This window comes from Pecten maximus, chromosome 16, assembly GCF_902652985.1.
Source record: "Pecten maximus chromosome 16, xPecMax1.1, whole genome shotgun sequence".
Classification (NCBI taxonomy): domain Eukaryota; kingdom Metazoa; phylum Mollusca; class Bivalvia; order Pectinida; family Pectinidae; genus Pecten; species Pecten maximus.
Window position 1 is genome coordinate 714,588 of NC_047030.1, and position 26,926 is coordinate 741,513.

Sequence of the window (26,926 nt, forward strand, 5' to 3'; positions counted from 1 at the left end):
TTGGTGATATTAACAACGTCAAAATAATGTTATTTTTATCATTTGTTCTGGAAATATGATGGCGGATGGCGGTATGTGAGTTTGGCGGTCAAACGGGTGCATTAGGGTGGTAGTAGATCTGTTCTGAATAAATTCGAAGCAAGTTTGGCGGTATAACAGGTTTTTACTGTAGTTACGTTCACCTCAGCGTTGATCAGCACTAAGTTGATGTTTGGTTTGCCTGTTGTTGAAAATATGTGACCAGATGGGTCGTCATGCTGCTATATCCAGTTGTGGCATTTCAGTATCATTACACTATAAAAGCGTCCATCAGTGGCCCTTTCATCTGTGGACACCATCTTAGTCATTCTGAAGGCGTCAAAACCTTAATAGCAAACAACTAAGCCATAAAGAGCGATGACTTTCCATGACCTTGAGAAGCAAAATGGTTTGATACAAAATGGGCCTTGCTGCTGTTACAGCAGCCCTGTAATAATTAAGCTACATCATACAGTACTGTATGATTTATTACATATTTATACAATTAGCTCCGCCAACTTTCACCTGTAGGCTGATAATTACACTGTTAACAGAGCTAAATATAGAATCCAGTGACATGCATGGCTAATTGTATTGTCAATATACACAATCCAACCCTTACAATGTATAACATACACATTTTGTTTATATCCATGGCCACTTGGTTTCTATCTCACTGGATATACTTTGAGATTGAATATTTCAAAAATAAATAAATATGATTTTAATATTGTCAATATTTTCCTTTTTTTTTTTTTTTTTTGTGATTTGTTAATTTTTCAAATTAAAATGGTTTGCCAAGGCAGCAATGTAGCAATGTAGCACTGTCTGTACAATATGTATAATGGTAGCCGTTATTGATTGATCTGTCAAAGGCTTGTGTCCTGGTATCCCTCTTAGATCAATGGATTCATCTCTGCCTCTGACGCAGAAATATTCTCCAAGAGAAATCAATAATCTCTCCCACCAACAGCATGACATCACCCTAACTACTGAAGGCAATGGTACTCAGAGGTTCCAAAGGGAGAATTTGTCAAAAAACAAATTCAAAATTGAATAGAAGTTTTTTTTCAAACCTGTCAGAATTTTGTATAGTTAGATTTACTAAAGGACTTGGTCAGGAATAATTTCAGCATTCACCATCTGTAATGTGTAATGGTTAATCTGTCGGGTGTCAGCTGAGATATTGATTGACATATTTGCCCTATTTACCTGTAAGTAGACCTTTCCATTGATTATACATCGGTGATCAATATTTTCATGCGTACTACTAATGCTGATTAATTTAATTACCTGTACCGAGTTGGTATTTGTATATATACAATATAGGGTGAAATATTATATGTACAATTACGTGAAATTTCGTTGCCAAAATGTATTCCATTTCTGATCCTCTCCCCGGATGATTTGAATCCCTGAGTGCACCTCTGACGGGAAGTGCATTACATATTCATTAGACATAGCTTAACTATTTCTGGTGTGCTTCAGACAGAGCACAAAAAGTGGCTTACGTTCTGTTTGGATTTACGGACACCCTGCTAAGGTAAGCTTCGAGAACTACGGAGTAGTCTTATTGTATGCATAATATTTCACTGTATGATTCAAATACACAAGAAGTTCCTGTATTAAAACCGAATTCCGGTAGTGCCATGGGACCTGGGGGCCCAGACATTACATCATGGAATACGTAGATATAAACATAATAGATTATAAGTTAGTGAGAGTCGATGCCAGTAGAATTCCTATTATACCAACCCTGGATTTTCATTAATGACAAAATTTATCAAAGTTGATTATATGTGGTGAATTAAAATTAATCTCCTGTCTTTAGTTCCAGCAACATTTAGGTAATGTTTTGAAATTCAGAGAAAATTGCTCGTTCAGCATTTTGGGTGAATTATGTTAATTTGGATGTGTTTTCTATGGATCGAAGCGACATCCAATATTATAATAAGAAACCAAATGAGTCAATATTCAGAGACATGACGTTATACCGTGTAAATTATCATAAGAGCACTACCACTACCAAATCTTCGCGACTGTTTTCGCCATATTGCTGCGAAGTGAAACATTTTGTCAGTGTGTCAGACTTTCCCAGTAACTTGTTTTTCGTGTGATTTATCTTCAGAAACAACATGGAGTTGTGAGAAGAGAGAGTAAAAAGCAGGTGGAAGATTTCTCATCGGATACCAGCGTCCAGATCGGACCTTCCCAGGATACCTACAATAACAAGCCGCCATAGCAAAATGGATCATATACCATACTTATATCTGTAGACGGTCTCCATACAAAGCTTTGGCACCGGATTCTCTTGAATATTCTTCCAGTTTAAGCAAGAGACAACAAAAGGTATGTCTGCTTCCTTAATTATAGACTTTATTTAACATTCTTGATATTCATCATACTCAAATAACCTGCAGCTGCTGGGAAATATTCTGGCAGTGTATAATGTACAGTTAGAATGTTACTGTTCCTTGGGACTTCACGTTAAAATGTTCATGAATGTTTCCATATTTTATGCTAATTACTTATTTAGTTTTTGTTAATAAGCTATATTTTTACCCATATATATATTTGTAATGTCTGGCCTCAGCAGTAAAATAGAAATGTCAAGTTATGTAACATACTTGGACAATTTTGTTGGAACTGAAGGATAAATGATACTTTTTTTGTGATCATATGTTTATAAATAGTAGATATGTAAATATACCTATTAACTATATACATGTAGCATTACCCACTAGGGAATTCTCACAGGTGTATGCTCGTAGACAGGTATATAATTATATACCATATTTAAGTAAGCCCCTGCTCACAAAAGAAGCCCCCATCTTCATTTTTGCAGAATCATCAATTTTGAAATAGAAAGCTTGCAGTGGTTCACAAATAATCCCTACCAAACTTAAATTATTGTCAACTTTTACACTAGGGGAAAGGGATTATTTGAGGATAAATATGGTGCTAAACTTTTACACATGGGGAAAGGGATTATTTGAGGATAAATATGGTACTAAACTTTTACACATGGGGAAAGGGATTATTTGAGGATAAATATGGTACTAAACTTTTACACAAGGGGAGAGGGATTATTTGAGGATAAATATGGTACTAAACTTTTACACAAGGGGAAAGGGATTATTTGAGGATAAATATGGTACTAAACTTTTACACAAGGGGAAAGGGATTATTTGAGGATAAATATGGTACTAAACTTTTACACAAGGGGAGAGGGATTATTTGAGGATAAATATATATGGTACTAAACTTTTACACAAGGGGAAAGGGATTATTTGAGGATAAATATATATGGTACTAAACTTTTACACATGGGGAAAGGGATTATTTGAGGATAAATATGGTGTTAAACTTTTACACTAGGGGAGGGGGCTTATTTGATGAAGAATATGCTACTTAACTTTTACACTAGGGGAGGGGGCTTATTTGAGGATATATGGTGACCATCACAGACAGTCACAGGGTGAAGATTGTCACTCTGAGAGGTTGTCACTCTGAGAGGTTGTCACTCTGAGAGGTTGTCAGTATGAGTGGTTGTCACTCTGAGAGGTTGTCAGTATGAGAGGTTGTCAGTATGAGAGGTTGTCAGTATGAGAGGTTGTCACTCTGAGAGGTTGTCACTCTGAGAGGTTGTCAGTATGACAGGTTGTCACTCTGAGAGGTTGTCACTCTGAGAGGTTGTCAGTATGAGAGGTTGTCAGTATGAGAGGTTGTCACTCTGAGAGGTTGTCACTCTGAAAAGTTGTCAGTATGAGAGGTTGTCACTCTGAGAGGTTGTCAGTATGAGAGGTTGTCAGTATTAGAGGTTGTCAGTATGAGAGGTTGTCACTCTGAGAGGTTGTCAGTATGAAAGGTTGTCACTCTGAGAGGTTGTCAGTATGAGAGGTTGTCAGTATGAGAGGTTGTCACTCTGAGAGGTTGTCAGTATGAGAGGTTGTCAGTATGAGAGGTTGTCACTCTGAGAGGTTGTCAGTATGAGAGGTTGTCACTCTGAGAGGTTGTCACTCTGAGAGGTTGTCAGTATGAGAGGTTGTCACTCTGAGAGGTTGTCAGTATGAGAGGTTGTCAGTATGAGAGGTTGTCACTCTGAGAGATTGTCAGTATGAGAGGTTGTCAGTATGAGAGGTTGTCAGTATGAGAGGTTGTCACTCTGAGAGGTTGTCAGTATGAGAGGTTGTCAGTATGAGAGGTTGTCACTCTGAGAGGTTGTCAGTATGAGAGGTTGTCAGTATGAGAGGTTGTCAGTATATATGTGTAGCTCAGATTATTTTTCTAGGAAGATGCAGTTGTTTTTGAAGGAGTGACTCATATACTCATTGATAAAACAGCAAACTGATCAATTACATTAAATAAAACTTATCTTGACTGCTGTAAGGAAAATTCTGCTCATTCCCCAAAATGTTTCCTGTTATTCCCATCAGAATTCTGACATAAATACCAGCATGCAATATGCACATAAGAACATTTTTCTGCTTTCCATGAATTTGAACAATTACTACTGACTGGATCAACTGTCTACTTACCTACATAACCAATCTTGATTCCTTTCGATCAGTCCTCTCTCAGGTTTATTATATATAATTAGGCATCAATTTTTTCCAGTTTTTAACTTGTAACTGATGCTAGATTCACCAACGTTGTCACTGAGTGAGGTGATATGTAGGAAGATTGTAGCTCTGGGCTGGTTGTCTTTGCAGACTGACAGGCTTTAAGCTTACTAACTAAATGTAGATGACATACAGTCTTACTAACTAAATGTAGATGACAGACAGTCTTACTAACTAAATGTAGATGACAGACAGTCTTACTAACTAAATGTAGATGACAGACAGGCTTATTAACTAAATGTAGATGACAGACAGTCTTACTAACTAAATGTAGATGACAGACAGTCTTACTAACTAAATGTAGATGACAGACAGTCTTACTAACTAAATGTAGATGACAGACAGGCTTACTAACTAAATGTAGATGACAGACAGGCTTACTAACTAAATGTAGATGACAAACAGTCTTACTAATTAAATGTAGATGACAGACAGGCTTACTAACTAAATGTAGATGACAGACAGGCTTACTAACTAAATGTAGATGACAGACAGGCTTACTAACTAAATGTAGATGACAGACAGGCTTACTAACTAAATGTAGATGACAGACAGGCTTACTAACTAAATGAAGATGACAGACAGTCTTACTAACTAAATGTAGATGACAGACAGTCTTACTAACTAAATGTAGATGACAAACAGGCTTACTAACTAAATGTAGATGACGGACAGTCTTACTAACTAAATGTAGATGACAAACAGTCTTGCTAATTAAATGTAGATGACAGACAGGCTTACTAACTAAATGTAGATGACAGACAGGCTTACTAACTAAATGTAGATGACAGACAGGCTTACTAACTAAATGTAGATGACAGACAGTCTTACTAACTAAATGTAGATGACAGACAGGCTTACTAACTAAATGTAGATGACAGACAGTCTTACTAACTAAATGTAGATGACAGACAGTCTTACTAACTAAATGTAGATGACAGACAGTCTTACTAACTAAATGTAGATGACAGACAGTCTTACTAACTAAATGTAGATGACAGACAGTCTTACAGTACTAACTAAATGTAGATGACAGACAGGCTTACTAACTAAATGTAGATGACAGACAGGTTTATTAACTAAATGTAGATGACAGACAGTCTTACTAACTAAATGTAGATGACAAACAGTCTTACTAATTAAATGTAGATGACAGACAGTCTTACTAACTAAATGTAGATGACAGACAGTCTTACTAACTAAATGTATATGACAGACAGGCTTATTAACTGAATGTAGATGACAGACAGTCTTACTAACTAAATGTAGATGACAGACAGTCTTACTAACTAAATGTAGATGACAGACAGTCTTACTAACTGAATGTAGATGACAGACAGTCTTACTAACTAAATGTAGATGACAGACAGGCTTATTAACTAAATGTAGATGACAGACAGGCTTATTAACTAAATGTAAATGACAGACAGGCTTACTAACTAAATGAAGATGACAGACAGGCTTACTAACTAAATGAAGATGACAGACAGGCTTACTAACTAAATGTAGATGACAGACAGTCTTACTAACTAAATGTAGATGACAGACAGGCTTATTAACTAAATGTAAATGACAGACAGGCTTACTAACTAAATGTAGATGACAGACAGTCTTACTAACTAAATGTAGATGGCAGACAGTCTTACTAACTAAATGTAGATGACAGACAGGCTTACTAACTAAATGTAGATGACAAACAGGCTTACTAACTAAATGTAGATGACAGACAGTTGGCTTATTAACTAAATGTAGATGACAGACAGGCTTATTAACTGAATGTAGATGACAGACAGTCTTACTAATTAAATGTAGATGACAAACAGTCTTACTAACTAAATGTAGATGACAGACAGTCTTACCAGTTAAATGTAGATGACAGACAGTCTTACTAACTAAATGTAGATGACAGACAGTCTTACTAATTAAATGTAGATGACAAACAGGCTTACTAACTAAATGTAGATGACAAACAGTCTTACTAACTAAATGTAGATGACAAACAGTCTTACTAACTAAATGTAGATGACGGACAGTCTTACTAACTAAATGTAGATGACAGACAGTCTTACTAACTAAATGTAGATGACAAACAGTCTTACTAACTAAATGTAGATGACAGACAGTCTTACTTACTAAATGTAGATGACAGACAGTCTTATTAACTAAATGTAGATGACAGACAGTCTTACTAATTAAATGTAGATGACAAACAGTCTTACTAACTAAATGTAGATGACAGACAGTCTTACTAACTAAATGTAGATGACAGACAGGCTTACTAACTAAATGTAGATGACAAACAGTCTTACTAACTAAATGTAGATGACAGACAGTCTTACTAACTAAATGTAGATGGCAGACAGTCTTACTAACTAAATGTAGATGACAGACAGTCTTACTAACTAAATGTAGATGACAGACAGGCTTACTAACTAAATGTAGATGACAGACAGTCTTACTAACTAAATGTAGATGACATACAGTCTTACTAACTAAATGTAGATGACAGACAGTCTTACTAACTAAATGTAGATGACAAACAGGCTTACTAACTAAATGTAGATGACAGACAGTCTTACTAACTAAATGTAGATGACAAACAGGCTTACTAACTAAATGTAGATGACATACAGTCTTACTAACTAAATGTAGATGACAGACAGTCTTACTAACTAAATGTAGATGACAGACAGGCTTATTAACTAAATGTAGATGACAGACAGTCTTACTAACTAAATGTAGATGACAGACAGGCTTACTAACTAAATGTAGATGACAAACAGGCTTACTTACTAAATGTAGATGACAGACAGTCTTACTAACTAAATGTAGATGACAGACAGGCTTATTAACTAAATGTAGATGACAGACAGGCTTACTAACTAAATGTAGATGACAGACAGCTCGCTTATTAACTAAATGTAGATGACAGACAGGCTTATTAACTAAATGTAGATGACAGACAGGCTTACTAACTAAATGTAGATGACAGACAGGCTTACTAACTAATTGTAGATGACAGACAGTCTTACTAACTAAATGTAGATGACAGACAGTCTTACTAACTAAATGTAGATGACAGACAGGCTTACTAACTAAATGTAGATGACAGACAGGCTTACTAACTAAATGTAGATGACAGACAGGCTTATTAACTAAATGTAGATGACAGACAGTCTTACTAACTAAATGTAGATGACAGACAGGCTTACTAACTAAATGTAGATGACAGACAGGCTTATTAACTAAATGTAGATGACAGACAGTCTTACTAACTAAATGTAGATGACAGACAGGCTTACTAACTAAATGTAGATGACAGACAGGCTTACTAACTAAATGTAGATGACAGACAGTCTTACTAACTAAATGTAGATGACAGACAGTCTTACTAACTAAATGTAGATCAATCATTTTATGGATACATATATATATATAGAATGGCAAAGTCCTATATTGCCTAGCATTTTCCAGACTGTCTAAGGTCAAGGTCACACTGAGGTCAAAGGTCATTTGTTATGATGCTTGTCTGGGTTCTTTGGACTTCCTAAGGATGAAGATCAGTGAAACGCTACATATATATTCAGTGTGTAAACGTGATGTGTTCTGAAACTGTCTGTGTGGCCAAAGTCAAGGTCACATTGTGGTTAGAGGTCAAAATCATTATTATAGTCAAATCGTTTTATTAACAGAAAGAAATTCTTTGTAGTCATAGATATACTATACAGGATAGCAAGACTGTAGGTCAGTTACCACTTTTAGGTCTGTTTAACAGAGGTCAAGGTCACATTGAGGTCAGAGGTCAAATGCATTTCCTGGGCCATATATACAATGTATATGCATGTCCTTAATAAAGAAATAGCTTTTGTAAATTTTTAGGGATATATGTGGGTCGGCTAGGAGGTCTGTAAAGGTCATATTGAGGTTAGAGGTCAATAGGGTGTTGTGATGCCTACCTGCTGTTTTGGTGTTGTGGGTCAGTATAGAATACCAATCTTTTTATTGAGAAAACCATTGTGTGCTCATCATTTGAATGATAATTTTAGGGTTGGAGAACATTTACTCATCTATATATATATCAAAGTCTTGATTAGCCTGACCATCCTATTAGATTTTCTTTGCCTTGATGCAAATGTGTTAAGCGAAAATAAGGTTGCTGTCAAAATTGACACCCAGATCCTTTTCCGTTCCCACTTTCTGAATGGGGTGTGTGTTCTTCACTAAGGCTGTATCAATGATCCAATGGTTCATTTCCAGTTTTAATGTGTTTCTCCTTGTTAAGCTTCATTAGTCTGGTCTTTGTCCTGTTGCTGACATTGTTGTTATCATCACCAGTGAGTCTCTGTCCCTTCCAGACGATATTTCTCTGTAGATCTTGGCATTGTCGTCAGCAAACAGTTTTATGGTGGCTGGGTTTACTACATCAGGAGGATCGTTGATATAGATTAGAAACAAAGTATAGGTCCTAACACACTACGTACATATACCCTGGGGAACTCGGCCTGTCACTGGTGCTGTCACACTACCCTGGGGAACTCGGCCTGTCACTGGTGCTGTCACACTACCCTGGGGAACTCGGCCTGTCACTGGTGCTGTCACACTACCCTGGGGAACTCGGCCTGTCACTGGTGCTGTCACACTACGTACATATACCCTGGGGAACTCGGCCTGTCACTGGTGCTGTCACACTACCCTGGGGAACTCGGCCTGTCACTGGTGCTGTCACACTACCCTGGGGAACTCGGCCTGTCACTGGTGCTGTCACACTACCCTGGGGAACTCGGCCTGTCACTGGTGCTGTCACACTACCCTGGGGAACTCGGCCTGTCACTGCTGCTGTCACACTACGTACATATACCCTGGGGAACTCGGCCTGTCACTGGTGCTGTCACACTACCCTGGGGAACTCCGCCTGTCACTGCTGCTGTCACACTACGTACATATACCCTGGGGAACTCGGCCTGTCACTGGTCCTAACACACTACCCTGGGGAACTCCGCCTGTCACTGGTGCTGTCACACTACCCTGGGGAACTCCGCCTGTCACTGGTCCTAACACACTACCCTGGGGAACTCCGCCTGTCACTGGTCCTAACACACTACCCTGGGGAACTCCGCCTGTCACTGGTGCTGTCACACTACCCTGGGGAACTCGGCCTGTCACTGGTGCTGTCACACTACCCTGGGGAACTCGGCCTGTCACTGGTGCTGTCACACTACCCTGGGGATCTCGGCCTGTCACTGGTGCTGTCACACTACCCTGGGGAACTCGGCCTGTCACTGGTGCTGTCACACTACCCTGGGGAACTCGGCCTGTCACTGCTGCTGTCACACTACCCTGGGGAACTCGGCCTGTCACTGGTGCTGTCACACTACCCTGGGGAACTCGGCCTGTCACTGGTGCTGTCACACTACCCTGGGGAACTCGGCCTGTCACTGGTGCTGTCACACTACCCTGGGGAACTCGGCCTGTCACTGGTGCTGTCACACTACCCTGGGGAACTCGGCCTGTCACTGCTGCTGTCACACTACCCTGGGGAACTCCGCCTGTCACTGGTCCTAACACACTACCCTGGGGAACTCCGCCTGTCACTGCTGCTGTCACACTACCCTGGGGAACTCGGCCTGTCACTGGTGCTGTCACACTACCCTGGGGAACTCGGCCTGTCACTGGTGCTGTCACACTACCCTGGGGAACTCGGCCTGTCACTGGTGCTGTCACACTACCCTGGGGAACTCGGCCTGTCACTGGTGCTGTCACACTACCCTGGGGAACTCCGCCTGTCACTGCTGCTGTCACACTACCCTGGGGAACTCGGCCTGTCACTGCTGCTGTCACACTACCCTGGGGAACTCGGCCTGTCACTGGTGCTGTCACACTACCCTGGGGAACTCGGCCTGTCACTGGTGCTGTCACACTACCCTGGGGAACTCGGCCTGTCACTGCTGCTGTCACACTACCCTGGGGAACTCGGCCTGTCACTGGTGCTGTCACACTACCCTGGGGAACTCCGCCTGTCACTGGTCCTAACACACTACCCTGGGGAACTCCGCCTGTCACTGCTGCTGTCACACTACCCTGGGGAACTCGGCCTGTCACTGGTGCTGTCACACTACCCTGGGGAACTCGGCCTGTCACTGGTGCTGTCACACTACCCTGGGGAACTCCGCCTGTCACTGGTGCTGTCACACTACCCTGGGGAACTCGGCCTGTCACTGGTGCTGTCACACTACCCTGGGGAACTCCGCCTGTCACTGGTGCTGTCACACTACCCTGGGGAACTCCGCCTGTCACTGGTGCTGTCACACTACCCTGGGGAACTCCGCCTGTCACTGGTCCTAACACACTACCCTGGGGAACTCCGCCTGTCACTGCTGCTGTCACACTACCCTGGGGAACTCGGCCTGTCACTGGTGCTGTCACACTACCCTGGGGAACTCGGCCTGTCACTGGTGCTGTCACACTACCCTGGGGAACTCCGCCTGTCACTGGTGCTGTCACACTACCCTGGGGAACTCGGCCTGTCACTGGTGCTGTCACACTACCCTGGGGAACTCCGCCTGTCACTGGTGCTGTCACACTACCCTGGGGAACTCCGCCTGTCACTGGTGCTGTCACACTACCCTGGGGAACTCCGCCTGTCACTGGTGCTGTCACACTACCCTGGGGAACTCCGCCTGTCACTGGTGCTGTCACACTACCCTGGGGAACTCCGCCTGTCACTGGTGCTGTCACACTACCCTGGGGAACTCTGCCTGTCACTGCTGCTGTCACACTACCCTGGGGAACTCGGCGTGTCACTGGTGCTGTCACACTACCCTGGGGAACTCGGCCTGTCACTGGTGCTGTCACACTACCCTGGGGAACTCGGCCTGTCACTGGTGCTGTCACACTACCCTGGGGAACTCGGCCTGTCACTGGTGCTGTCACACTACCCTGGGGAACTCGGCCTGTCACTGGTGCTGTCACACTACCCTCGGGAACTCGGCGTGTCACTGGTGCTGTCACACTACCCTGGGGAACTCGGCCTGTCACTGGTGCTGTCACACTACCCTGGGGAACTCGGCCTGTCACTGGTGCTGTCACACTACCCTGGGGAACTCCGCCTGTCACTGGTGCTGTCACACTACCCTGGGGAACTCGGCCTGTCACTGCTGCTGTTTTAGACTTTGTTAATAGTGACCTGCTGCTTCATTCCTTATAAAAATCCTCTTTCCATTTTCCCATGTTTCCAAAAATGCCATATCCCTTGACAGTAATCTTTAACATTTTTGCTTTCGGTCCTATATGTTTGGTTAGTATATAGGGCTGTTCTATGTTAAGTCAGAAAGTTTTGCATACTCTGTTTATTGATTTCAATAAAATACCACAAGGATACACACAAATGTACACAAATACACACAAATGTACACAAATATACACATATATACACAAATACACACAAATATACACAAATGTACACAAATATACACAAATGTACACAAATATACACATATATACACAAATACACACAAATATACACAAATACACACAAATGTACACAAATATACACAAATGTACACAAATATACACATATATACACAAATACACACAAATATACACAAATACACACAAATGTACACAAATATACACAAATGTACACATATATACACAAATACACACAAATATACACAAATACACACAAATGTACACAAATATACACAAATACACAAAATGTACACAAATGTACTCAAATACACACAAATGTACACAAATGTACATAAATATACTCTAATACACACACATGTACACAAATGTACAGAATAAATTTTCAGTTTCAGGCCAGCAAATCAACAGCATGCTTCTGTTTTGGTGTGATGGTACCAGATCTGATGTTGTCTTGTTGTCTATGTTCCCTGAGATAGTGTCTAATGTTTATAAGTGAGAGTGTCTAATGTTTATAAGTGAGAGGGGTCTAATGTTTATAAGTGAGAGTGTCTAATGTTTATAAGTGAGAGGGGTCTAATGTTTATAAGTGAGAGTGTCTAATGTTTATAAGTGAGAGTGTCTAATGTTTATAAGTGAGAGTGTCTAATGTTTATAAGTGAGAGTGTCTAATGTTTATAAGTGAGAGTGTCTAATGTTTATAAGTGAGAGTGTCTAATGTTTATAAGTGGGAGTGACTAATGTTTATAAGTGAGAGTGTCTAATGTTTATAAGTGGGAGTGACTAATGTTTATAAGTGAGAGTGTCTAATGTTTATAAGTGAGAGTGTCTAATGTTTATAAGTGAGAGTGTCTAATGTTTATAAGTGAGAGTGTCTAATGTTTATAAGTGAGAGTGTCTAATGTTTATAAGTGAGAGTGTCTAATGTTTATAAGTGAGAGTGTCTAATGTTTATAAGTGAGAGTGTCTAATGTTTATAAGTGAGAGTGTCTAATGTTTATAAGTGAGAGTGTCTAATGTTTATAAGTGAGAGTGTCTAATGTTTATAAGTGAGAGGGGTCTAATGTTTATAAGTGAGAGTGTCTAATGTTTATAAGTGAGAGTGTCTAATGTTTATAAGTGAGAGTGTCTAATGTTTATAAGTGAGAGTGTCTAATGTTTATAAGTGAGAGTGTCTAATTTTTATAAGTGAGAGTGTCTAATGTTTATAAGTGAGAGTGTCTAATGTTTATAAGTGAGAGTGTCTAATGTTTATAAGTGAGAGGGGTCTAATGTTTATAAGTGAGAGGCCGGGGTCTATATAATTAAACAGGTCCATTAACTGTATAATGTCCTCATTAGTCAGAGACAGTATAGTATAATGTTCTGAGGCATTGATCAGTTGACCCCTGTCTGACTGGGATAATGAGCTACAGCTGATGTACACATATTTTAATTTATACAATAACACAAGTCACATTAGCTCTAAAAGTTACATTTATTGAAAAGCTCTACTTTCATGTATCAACACATTATAATTTTTTTGGCATTCTTAGGGGCTACTCTGTAGGATTATTCCTTAAGGTAAATTTGGAATTAACTTGGTAATTTCCAATCCATAGTGATAACCGCAGCCCCTGGGAAATCCCCATAGGTGCAGGGTTGTACATGTTTGCATATAAATCCGAATTGGGGGTAAAATTCAAATATATTGAATTATAAGGCCCCGAATCAATAATTAATTAGGGATAACCTACAGAGTAGTCCAAATTTTTTTGGTTAGACATAAATTGAGCTAACAGCATTAACTATTCATGTACACGATATAGTTGTTACCAATATCTTGATCGAGAAACAGACATTCAATGTAAATAATATATAATAATGGAGTTGCCACTACAATCTTTCATTTGTACACAATCAATAAACTTACTATATAAACACAAGACTATTTATTCACCTTAGCCGGATTGATTTACATTTCGATTCTAATTATAAACAACCATTAAAATCACACCCGACAAATACTGTGGGAAACTTATTGGATAAAGTGAGCGGAGCCCATAGACAACCTGTAGGCCAGGGAACCCAGTAGGTCAGATGTGGAGACCCCTGAGAGAGCCCCGCTGGTCAGAAGGCTGATCCCCAAGATTAAAGTAACAATCAGGAAAAAACCTAACCCAGCAGGTTAAATTGGCCAAGTCTAGGACATGCAGGATAATAATAGACCCAGTGGAGACCCTAACATGTCAGATGGGCAAAGCCCAAATTTAAGGTAAATATGGATGAAAGCCTGTGGGGAACCCAGCAGGTTAGATGGGCGGAGCCCACGACATGCAGGATGGCACTAACCTGTGGTGCACCAATCATGTCAAATTGGCAAATCATAAACTAAAAAATAATGGCAAACCTGTGGGGAACCCAGCAGGTTAGATGGGTGGAGCCCAGGACATGCGGGATGGCACTAAAACCAGTGGAGACACTATATATCTAGTAGCATCAGATGGGCGAAGCCCAACTAAAGTAAATATGGAGGCAAACCTGTGGGGAACCCAGCAGGTTAGATGGGCGGAGCCCAAAAACATGCAGGATGGAACTACATAAGGTAATGAAAACGGAAACCTGTGGGGGACCCAGCAGGTTAGATGGGCGGAGCCCCTGACATGCAGGATGGCGCTGAAACAGGTGGAGACCCTATAGCTACATATAGCTAGCATTTCAGATGGGCGAGGCCAAACTTAAGGTAAATATGGAGGAAAACCTGTGGGGAACCCAGCAGGTTAGATGGGCGGAGCCCACAACATGCAGGATGGTACTAGTACTAAAAACCTGTGGAGCACCCCGCAGGTCAGATGTGTAAGCCCAATTACGTTAATAAAATGGCAAACGTGTGGCCTGGGGCACTCAGCACATCGATGGTTGAGTCCCAGGGACATGCAGGGAATTTATGTCATATAAATGTATAACACAACTAACACTTGGTAAATATATACACTGGCGACAGATAGGGGCGGGAGGGCGGGTCGTCAAAAGAAACATGAACGTAATTCCACCAGCCTCCTCAACTGCTAGACAAAGACTGAAATTAGCGTCACCTAAACTCTTGACCATTGGTCACTATAGTCACGTGATTACCAACAACATACTTAATATTCATGCATAATGACATCATCTAATTACTGCTGAACAAACGTTACCGAAGGTTAACTCTCCGGCTTATTATATATAAAACCTATTTACATAGATATATGAAGTTGTACATTTGTAACATTAACATGAAAATTCCCTTCCAAGAAAACATTATAAGTCCCGTAGGACCTTACAATATATAATAATCTGACGTTAGATTTGGAGTTAAAGAAACTCAAGATTGTAGAGGACATGTGCTTGTATAAACTTAAATTAACACAAAATTTAAATAAGCATGCTAGCATTTTCCTCTTTGAATATTTGGTAAACCATTGTAACTTAATTACTGCTATGTCACTGCTAGGTAAAGCTGAAGTAGACAGATGGTATTAGAGATCTGGTTAAATCACTTCCTTGTTGATTATAGCTGATCTACTTCTGAAACTACAGTTCAGGGTTTACACAGGATATTAAATGCATATCAGTCGGGGCCCTTTACAGATTAGATGGTGGGGTACTTGTGTATGGTTTGAATGGGTCTTCATCTTCTGTTCTTTGGTTCTATAGCTTTTGGGTTATAATTATTTATACCTGAAAATAGATAAACATAGATGAGGTCCTTTTCAGATTAGATGGTCGGGGTCCTTCTCTATGGGTTGAATGATGATCATGAGGTCCGTTTTAGATTAGATGATCGGGGTCCGTCTCTATGGGTTGAATGATGAGGTCCGTTTTAGATTAGATGGTCGTGGTCCGCTCTATGGGTTGAATGATGAGGTCCTTTTCAGATTAGATGGTTGGGGTCCGTCTCTATGGGTTAAATGATGAGGTCTGTTTTCAGATTAGATGGTCGTGGTCCGCTCTATGGGTTGAATGATGAGGTCCTTTTCAGATTAGATGGTTGGGGTCCGTCTCTATGGGTTAAATGATGAGGCCCTTTTCAGATTAGATGGTCAGGGTCCTTCTCTATGGGTTGAATGATGAGGTCTGTTTTCAGATTAGATGGTCGGGGTCCGTCTCTATGGGTTGAATGATGAGGTCCTTTTCAGATTAGATGGTCGAGGTCCTTCTCTATGGGTTGAATGATGAGGTCCTTTTCAGATTAGATGGTCGAGGTCCTTCTCTATGGGTTGAATGATGAGGTCCTTTTCAGATTAGATGGTCAGGGTCCTTCTCTATGGGTTGAATGATGAGGTCCGTTTTAGATTAGATGGTCGGGGTCGGGTTGAAGGATGAGTTCCTTTTCAGATTAGATGGTTGGGGTCCTCCTCTATGGGTTGAATGATGAGTTCCTTTTCAGATTAGATGGTTGGGGTCCTCCTCTATGGGTTGAATGATGAGGTCCGTTTTAGATTAGATGGTCAGGGTCCTTCTCTATGGGTTGAATGATAAGGTCCTTTTCAGATTAGATGGTCAGGTCCTTCTCTATGGGTTGAATGATGAGGTCCGTTTTAGATTAGATGGTTGGGGTCTGTCTCTATGGGTTGAATGATGAGGTCCTTTTCAGATTAGATGGTTGGGGTCCGTCTCTATGGGTTGAATGATGAGGTCCTTTTCAGATTAGATGGTCAGGGTCCTTCTCTATGGGTTGAATGATGAGGTCCTTTTCAGATTAGATGGTCAGGTCCTTCTCTATGGGTTGAATGATGAGGTCCGTTTTAGATTAGATGGTTGGGGTCTGTCTCTATGGGTTGAATGATGAGGTCCTTTTCAGATTAGATGGTCGGGTCCTTCTCTTGGTTGAATAATGAGGTCCTTTTCAGATTAGATGGTCGGGGTCCGTCTCTATGGGTTGAATGATGAGGTCTGTTTTCAGATTAGATGGTCGTGGTCCTCTCTATGGGTTGAATGATAAGGTCCTTTTCAGATTAGATGGTCGAGGTCCTTCTCTATGGGTTGAATGATGAGGTCCTTTTCAGATTATATGGTCGGGGTCCGTCTCTATGGGTTGAATGATGAGGTCCTTTTCAGATTAGATGGTTGGGGTCCGTCTCTATGGGTTGAATGATGAGGTCCTTTTCAGATTAGATGGTCAGGGTCCTTCTCTATGGGTTGAATGATGAGGTCCTTTTCAGATTAGATGGTCAGGTCCTTCTCTATGGGTTGAATGATGAGGTCCGTTTTAGATTAGATGGTTGGGGTCTGTCTCTATGGGTTGAATGATGAGGTCCTTTTCAGATTAGATGGTCGGGTCCTTCTCTTGGTTGAATAATGAGGTCCTTTTCAGATTAGATGGTCGGGGTCCGTCTCTATGGGTTGAATGATGAGGTCTGTTTTCAGATTAGATGGTCGTGGTCCTCTCTATGGGTTGAATGATAAGGTCCTTTTCAGATTAGATGGTCGAGGTCCTTCTCTATGGGTTGAATGATGAGGTCCTTTTCAGATTATATGGTCGGGGTCCGTCTCTATGGGTTGAATGATGAGGTCCATTTCAGATTAGATGCCCAAGTTCTTTGTGTATGTTTTGAAAGATGAGCTTGTTTGTCATTGATGAAATTTTGTGAAATATTCTGATTTGCAGTAAGATGTCGTCGGTAAAAGTTGCTGTGCGTGTACGTCCATTTAACGGACGGGAAAAAGCACATGACTCTAAATGCATCATTCAGATGTCTGGCAAAAGCACAGGTAAGTTCACAATTTGGTTAAATCAAACCAAGGGTTTAGTTTTACTAGGTGTGTGGGATAACATTTTACAAAAGTCAACTTTTATTGGTTCGACTAATTGCATACTTTAAAATCAATTTATTTTGAACTTGATTAAATTAAGATTTTGGTAACTTTTATAAATTGTTGATGATAAATGCTAGATTAAGAGCAATTGCTGTTATTTAAAAGTATCATGTTTATACTTATACTGTCATACGTGGTGATTTTCTATGTTTGTCTATTGTTATCTGTGTTTTTCTATTGTTATCTGTGTTTCTCTATTGTTTTCTATGTTTCTCTATTGTTATCTGTGTTTCTCTATTGTTTTCTATGTTTGTCTATTGTTTTCTATTGTTATCTGTGTTTTTCTATTGTTTTCTATGTTTCTCTATTGTTATCTGTGTTTTTCTATTGTTTTCTATGTTTGTCTATTGTTATCTGTGTTTTTCTATTGTTATCTATGTTTCTCTATTGTTATCTGTGTTTTTCTATTGTTTTCTATGTTTCTCTATTGTTTTCTATGTTTGTCTATTGTTTTTCTATGTTTTTCTATTGTTTTTCTAGGTTTTTTATTGTTTTCTATGTTTCTCTATTGTTTTCCATGTTTGTCTATTGTTTTCTATGTTTGTCTATTGTTTTCTATTGTTATCTGTGTTTTTCTATTGTTTTCTATGTTTCTCTATTGTTTTCGATGTTTTTCTATTGTTATCTTGTTTTTCTATTGTTTACTATGTTTCTCTGTTGTTTTCTTTTTCTCAATTTTTTTCTGTGTTTCTCTAATTTTTCCTATATTGTTTTATTTTTAGCTATAACTAACCCAAAAGCTGGACCCAAAGATCAGAATTTGAAGACATTTGAGTTTGATTACTCTTACTGGTCCCATACCACAGTGAGTATAGCGGACAACTCCATAATAACTATCCTTTAAAAACTTACTGGTCACATACCACAGTGAGTATAGCGGACAACTTTATAATAACTATCCTTTAAACAGTGGATTTTAAGGGCTTGTTTGTCCTAATATTTTGTGTGTGACCTTTTCAGCCAGAAGACCCAATCTTCGCGTCCCAGCGCCAAGTCTACGAGGATATTGGACTGGAGATGTTGGAACATGCCTTTGAGGGCTACAATGTGTGTATCTTTGCTTATGGACAGACTGGTTCTGGTAAAAGTTACACTATGATGGGGAAGAATGAACCGGGACAACAGGGCATCATTCCACAGGTAAGAAATACTAAAATCAGAATTTCAGGTTGGACAATGCCTGTACACGCTAAAATTGAACCCAACCCTTTTTGATGTTGAAACACTTAATATTACACTCCCATAAAATAACTGGCTATGTAGTATATGATTGAAGCAGGATATAAACTCAAAAAATAATAAACGCTCATATATTTGGGTTGTTTTTTATTGCACAAATAAAGTGATATGAAGATTTCTTTTACTGAAGAATCTTGAACATAAAATATGATTGTGTAACCAATCCTTCATTTCACACTGGGGGCTACAATAGACTTGGTAATACAGATGGTGTTGTGTGTTTCGATCCCTGCCTGGGACAATGACTGCCTCATGCTGTCCTAGTGTCGCTTAGCAAGACAGATACAGTTTACCCCAATCAATCTGGATAGCAGTGACTTTTCCATAATGTGTTTCAATGTGGTAGTCACCAGTAGCTACAAGAAGTCCCTGCCTCAGGCCCAACAAACTAATAAACTGTATCGCTCCACCAATAGATACCTTACATTCTTATTTATATACCAATTATAAATGGTCGTGTTTTCTGTGACGGTATCCCAGGCAATGTGATAACGAAAAATTATCTTAATTTAGATTCAAGTGTGTGAAAATACTCTTAGATGTTTCTTGTCATAATATAATATAGATGAGATAAAAATATAAACTGATATTATTATTTTGCTGTTTCAGCTGTGTGAAGATCTGTTTGTTAGGATAAAGGAGAAGAGCTGTGATGTGACCACCTACTCATGTGAGGTATGTTAGTTTTAACTTGTATTGAAGTTTGTAATGACACTCAGCCATAATATATAGTCTATAACTTGAAACGTTTGTTGTGTATAAACTTTTCTTTTCGTGGAGAGTGTATCATGATGGTAGCCATCAGCAGACCCTCAATCATTACACGGTGGACGGGACAGACACGTTGTGTTTTACTTCCTGTATGTATAGTTCATTTAGTCTGTTAGACATTCAAAAATATTGCTGCTATAGCTTTCGACATTTGTTTTTTAAAAAAGATGTTATTTTGTCGACAGTTTGATGTTTTGAGGCGGCTACGTAAAATTGAAATAGTGATGACATATATTCACAGTATATTGCCATGCCAGTTTCTTACCGAAATTCTTTCTTTTGTATGGCTCACCTGCATTTGAAATTTTTCTTGACAAACTAATGATGACTTAATCTTGTGTGTAACAAGCAATTTCATTGGCTAAAAAATTGATGTTATATGCAGCCCATAAAGGATAAAATGATGTCATTGATTGTAACATCACTTTCGATTGGATGATTCAGGAACAGTGGTTTCATAATTTCTTAGAAAAAGACACTATCAATAAAAGCTGATTTTAACAGTGTACAGTAGATTAATTTGTCAAGATTAACTTCAATAATCTTAAAAAATTTGAAATTTTTTATGTTATTGAGCCATAAACAAGAAACTGGAGTGTACTCTCATCGTAAACCATGTACCTCCCAACAACATTTGAGGGAGTGTACTCTCATTATAAACCATGTACCTCCCAACAACATTTGAGTGAGTGTACTCTCATTATAAACCATGTACCTCCCAACAACATTTGAGGAAGTGTACTCTCATTATAAACCATGCACCTCCCAACAACATTTGAGGGAGTGTATACGTACTCGTTATAAACCATGTACCTCCCAACAACATTTGAGGGAGTGTACTCTCATTATAAACCACGTACCTCCCAACAACATTTGAGGGAGTGTACTCTCATTATAAACCATGTACCTCCCAACAACATTTGAGGGAGTGTACTCTCATTATAAACCACCTCCCAACAACATTTGAGGGAGTTTACTCTCATTATAAACCATGTACCTCCCAACAACATTTGAGGGAGTGTACTCTCATTATAAACCATGTACCTCCCAACAACATTTGAGGGAGTGTACTCTCATTATAAACCACGTACCTCCCAACAACATTTGAGGGAGTGTACTCTCATTATAAACCACCTCCCAACAATATTTGAGGGAGTGTACTCTCATTATAAACCACCTCCCAACAACATTTGAGGGAGTTTACTCTCATTATAAACCACGTACCTCCCAACAACATTTGAGGGAGTGTACTCTCATTATAAACCACGTACCTCCCAACAACATTTGAGGGAGTTTGCTCTCATCGTAAACCACGTACCTCCCAACAACATTTGAGGGAGTTTGCTCTCATCATAAACCCCGTACCTCCCAACAACATTACTTTAGTTTCCTTAGATCTAGCTGGCCGACTTTTGGAATATTGAAGCTATGAACACTAAAACATATTTAACTGATATTTTATGTTTCAAAAAACAAGACCTTCTGAGTCCCAAATAAAACACGATGAAATTTGATCAAAAATTGTTATTTCCACTGGAAACTGAAAATGCCTAATAAGTACATGATTATAGACATGACTAAAATATTATTACAGAAATAAAACTGACTTAAACTAATTATATAAATATAACAGGCCATTATATTTTTCCCCCATTTTGTTCCATTTTCATGGAGTAAATCTAGTCACAGATAGTATTTGCAGTCTGTTCCAAATTTAATCTCTAACTCCCATTGTGGTGGCCTTTGATTAGTAATACATACAATTTTTGTTTCTAAAATGGGTGATTTAAGTTATTTTTTCAAACATTCTATACATAACAAGTATTTTATTTGCCTAAATCCTATGTCAACTTTTCTATTTAGAAACACTTTCTATTCTTAACCTTAGGCTTGTGTAAAAAACAACTTAATGGAGACAATCTTCCTTTAGGAAATGCTTGCCTCATGTAGATTTTCTAGGAGGTGTGGTAATGGAATTGTGTCCCTAGCATGCAGAATTGATGGAGATCCATCGGTATCATTAACAAGGCTCCATAAATGTCGTGCTCAGTGTAATTGATTGTTTGAGTTTGACAAAGCTATATATGGATTTTTCCTGTTAAGGATTCTGAGAGACTAATTACAGACTCTTTAGAATATTTATTGGGTTTCGTAATAATTTCATCAGTCTGTGTTCTGTATTTTGTCACCAGCCTTTAACTCTACATATTTCATGAAGACAGAAAATTTAAGTAATACAAAAAATCTTTCCGCTTTCTTCATTCTTCTGATGGCTTTGATGTTCCTCATGAAGGTCTAAATCTTTCTTGTATTCATTGTATGTCATTCTCTGATTTTCTAGTAGAAAATTTAAATTTCACAGACATATTTCATCAGGCTTTCTGGGGGTTGGTAATTTGCCCCAATTCTCAATTAAAATCATATGGTATTTGAGCCAAATTTCTATAATTTGCAGTTTACTTTTGAATTTTCCCTTCCTAATTACTTAATATTTCCCCCTAATTTAGACAGAAATATCCATTCTAAACAAAGGAAAGAAGCCCTGTAGTATATTTATAGATAGATTATATTACATCATGATGATTTCCCCAAACTTAGAAAGATGAAAATAACCTAGAAAAACACAGAGTTTTGTATTTTTATACCAATTTAAAACTACTTTACCTAATATGCGTAGATGATATGTCTGTATTCTGTTTTGTATGAATTAAATATGATGTACTGGTACCACATTAATTTGGATGAGTTATCTCCCCTGGGTCTATATAGATCAATACTATCTATGGGTGTCAGAGTGCTGTGTATGACTCATACGATGACTGGATTTACTTAATTCTATCTAAAGCAAGAAGTATAATAATTAAAAATTCAAGGGTTTGATAACAGTTCAGTATAATGGAACAATTCAATTTTAAACTAACAGAGAAAATGGAGGCTGAATTAAAATAAAGAATTTTCCTTATTTGGAACCACTCAGGCTACCATTTGTACATACTTATTTTTTGATTATTTAATATAACACTTCAGATGTTAAGAATAAACATTGGTGGTAGGACTATAATATATATTATATTGTGATTTTGGTATCTTCTCTCAAAAATCTTCTTTTTTTTTCTTTCTTTATATTGTCTCCCTTGAGACTGCCTCATTCCTGGACATGAAGATTTCCTTTACTATTGATTCTATCCCAAGTTGGTGACTTATCAACCAATTCTAGTGTCATTATATTGGACTGCGATAGATGTCATGCCAATGTGTCTGTAATGTGCCATTTCAGTGATATAGCACCATGATGGTGATCTGGGAGGAATGTAGCCAAACTGGACTGGTTAGTGTCTCGAGTACAGAGGTCCCAGGTTGTAGGTGATGACATTTGTCCTAAAGTCAAGTTGTTTGCGTTTTATACCCATCTTAAATATCCACAGGAGGTATAGGGTCTTGTGTGTGTCTTTGGGGTCAAAGACTTTGTTAAAAGAGGGAGGAATATTAGAGGAACTGGACTTGGCTGAATTCCAGTGGACAGGTAGCTCAAATGGTTATATAAGAGCCTCTGTTTAGAATCAAGACATCCAGGTTGGCATCCCAGTCTAAAGATCATTGCATTTTGCTTGTTCTATCACCTTTGGCACATATAAATAAAATACCCTCAAAAGGTGGTACAGGGTCTTGTGTGTGTGTCTTACAAACAGGGAGTCGAAGACTTCGTTGAAGGAGGAAAGAATGTAGGGGAACTTGACTGGACAGAGTGCCAGTCAGCAGGTAGATAAAGATGGTTAGAGTGGTTGTCTCAAGCTTTAAGATGTCCAGGTTGTCTCAAGATCTCAGATGTCCAGGTTGTCTCAAGATTTCAGATGTCCAGGTTGTCTCAAGATTTCAGATGTCCAGGTTGTCTCAAGATTTCAGATGTCCAGGTTGTCTCAAGATTTCAGATGTCCAGGTTGTCTCAAGACTTCAGATGTCCAAGTTGTCTCAAGATTTCAGATGTCCAGGTTGTCTCAAGATTTCAGATGTCCAGATTGTCTCAAGATTTCAGATGTCCAGGTTGTCTCAAGATTTCAGATGTCCAGGTTGTCTCAAGCTTTCAGATGTCTAGGTTGTCTCAAGATTTCAGATGTCCAGGTTGTCTCAAGATTTCAGATGTCCAGGTTGTCTCAAGCTTTCAGATGTCCAGGTTGTCTCAAGATTTCAGATGTCCAGATTGTCTCAAGATTTCAGATGTCCAGGTTGTCTCAAGATTTCAGATGTCCAGGTTGTCTCAAGACTTCAGATTTCCAGGTTGTCTCAAGATTTCAGATGTCCAGGTTGTCTCAAGATTTCAGATGCCCAGGGTTCAAGTCGTGGTCGGATTGTCGCAGTGTTCCTCTCCTTACACTTGATTAACATATTATATAAGGTCACAGCTTCAGATGGAAAATCTTTAGGGATCTGCTGTCAGGTTGTGTTTAGATTATTGAAGGTCTGTATCAGAAACCCACACTCTATAAATCAATGGTACTGTTTGATAAGCCTGGCCTGTCAACAGTTATATGGATTGAGGCCCTAATCCCTGCTGACATTTATATAATTAGTGGTCGGCCTGGGGAGTACTAAGTTTATAACCACTGTAGGAATTAACAGCTGCCATGTTGTGTGGTTTATGTCAGGCCAGACTACTGGGGAAATATGCTGAAGCTGAAGTGTATACATGACTACTCATTTTACATATATCTGTCAATTACTGCACATCCAACCCTAATATAGATTTTTCTAATGCTGTACATTACATACTCAATGTTAGTTATACACTGTATAGCAATATAGATATTATAGGTGTAATACACTGTATATCAATAATATATATTATAGGAGTAATATACTGTATATCAATATAGATATTATAGGAGTAATACACTGTATATCAATATAGATATTATAGCAGTAATACACTGTATATCAATATATATATTATAGGAGTAATACACTGTATATCAATATAGATATTATAGCAGTAATACGCTGTATATCAATATAGATATTATAGCAGTAATACACTGTATATCAATATAGATATTATAGGAGTAATACACTGTATATCAATATATATATTATAGGAGTAATACTGTATATCAATATAGATATTATAGGAGTAATACACTGTATATCAATAATAGATATTATAGCAATAATACACTGTATATCAATATAGATATTATAGTAATAATACACTGTATATCAATATAGATATTATAGCAGTAATACACTGTATATCAATATAGATATTATAGGAGTAATACACAGTATATCAATATAGATATTATAGCAGTAATACACTGTATATCAATATAGATATTATAGCAGTAATACACTGTATATCAATATAGATAGTATAGGTGTAATACACTGTATATCAATATAGATATTATAGCAGTAATACACTGTATATCAATAATAGATATTATAGGAGTAATACACTGTATATCAATATAGATATTATAGGAGTAATACAATGTTACAGGAGTAATATACTGTATATCAATAATATATATTATAGGAGTAATATACTGTATATCAATAATATATATTATAGGAGTAATACACTGTATATCAATATAGATATTATAGGAGTAATACACTGTATATCAATAATAGATATTATAGCAATAATACACTGTATATCAATATAGATATTATAGTAATAATACACTGTATATCAATATAGATATTATAGCAGTAATACACTGTATATCAATATAGATATTATAGGAGTAATACACAGTATATCAATATAGATATTATAGCAGTAATACACTGTATATCAATATAGATATTATAGCAGTAATACACTGTATATCAATATAGATAGTATAGGTGTAATACACTGTATATCAATATAGATATTATAGCAGTAATACACTGTATATCAATAATAGATATTATAGGAGTAATACACTGTATATCAATATAGATATTATAGGAGTAATACAATGTTACAGGAGTAATATACTGTATATCAATAATATATATTATAGGAGTAATATACTGTATATCAATAATATATATTATAGGAGTAATACACTGTATATCAATATAGATATTATAGGAGTAATACACTGTATATCAATATAGATATTATAGGAGTAATATACTGTATATCAATATAGATATTATAGCAGTAATACACTGTTTATCAATAATATATATTATAGGTGTAATACACTGTATATCAATATAGATATTATAGGAGTTATACACTGTATATCAATATAGATATTATAGGAGTAATACACTGTATATCAATAATAGATATTATAGCAGTAATACACTGTATATCAATATAGATATTATAGCAATAATACAATGTATATCAATATAGATATTATAGGAGTAATACACTGTATATCAATATAGATATTATAGCAGTAATACACTGTATATCAATATAGATATTGTAGCAGTAATACACTGTATATCAATGATAGATATTATAGGAGTAACAATATAGTAAGGAGTTCATAATAAAAGTAGAACATTCCTAAATAGATTATTATAATTATAACCAATTATAAAATTTTGCTTGATTTAGGCAGAACTGTATTGATCAATAGAATTTTAGCACAAACACGTCAAGACAGTCCTAATTTTGGCACAAAGCTGAAGCATGTATCCAGGGTTGTAATTTTTTGTTGGTATTGATGCAGGTATAATCACCTGTATCAATTAGGTTTAATGACCTTATTTGGTCATCTTTACCTAGATTTATCATATCTGATTAAGTTGACCACTTGATCAGTAAAAAATATGCTAAGTATCTATAGAAAATAGTGAGTTCACATAATACATTTATGTACCCATGAATGGTCAGGGACAAAAACATACAAAATGATTCAATATTCATAATGTTGATAGTATACGTATTCATATGATTGATTAAATGCATATTCATATCTACTAAAATACATATTTATGACACGCATCGTCATAACAACAATATAACCTGCTAGTAATGTCAATATACAGTAGAACACTCCTGGATT

The 26,926-nt window shown here is 37.8% G+C and overlaps 1 protein-coding gene across 4 annotated transcripts in view; it reads left to right on the top strand.

Annotated features, from left to right (window-relative positions):
• The first annotated feature begins 1,336 nt into the window (after nt 1-1,336).
• LOC117314806 (kinesin-like protein unc-104) overlaps nt 1,337-26,926 on the top strand; it is a 92,616-nt gene continuing 67,026 nt past the window's right edge. For 3 of the 4 annotated variants that reach the window (XM_033868911.1, XM_033868912.1, XM_033868913.1), the window contains exons 1-6: nt 1,338-1,561; nt 2,147-2,367; nt 17,695-17,798; nt 18,626-18,708; nt 18,864-19,043; nt 19,752-19,817. In XM_033868911.1, the coding sequence (XP_033724802.1) occupies nt 17,699-17,798; nt 18,626-18,708; nt 18,864-19,043; nt 19,752-19,817 (429 nt within the window). In that variant the 5' untranslated portion in view covers nt 1,338-1,561; nt 2,147-2,367; nt 17,695-17,698. Of the gene's footprint in view, nt 1,562-2,146; nt 2,368-17,694; nt 17,799-18,625; nt 18,709-18,863; nt 19,044-19,751; nt 19,818-26,926 lie in introns of all 4 variants that reach the window. The other variant, XM_033868910.1, reaches the window with a different exon arrangement.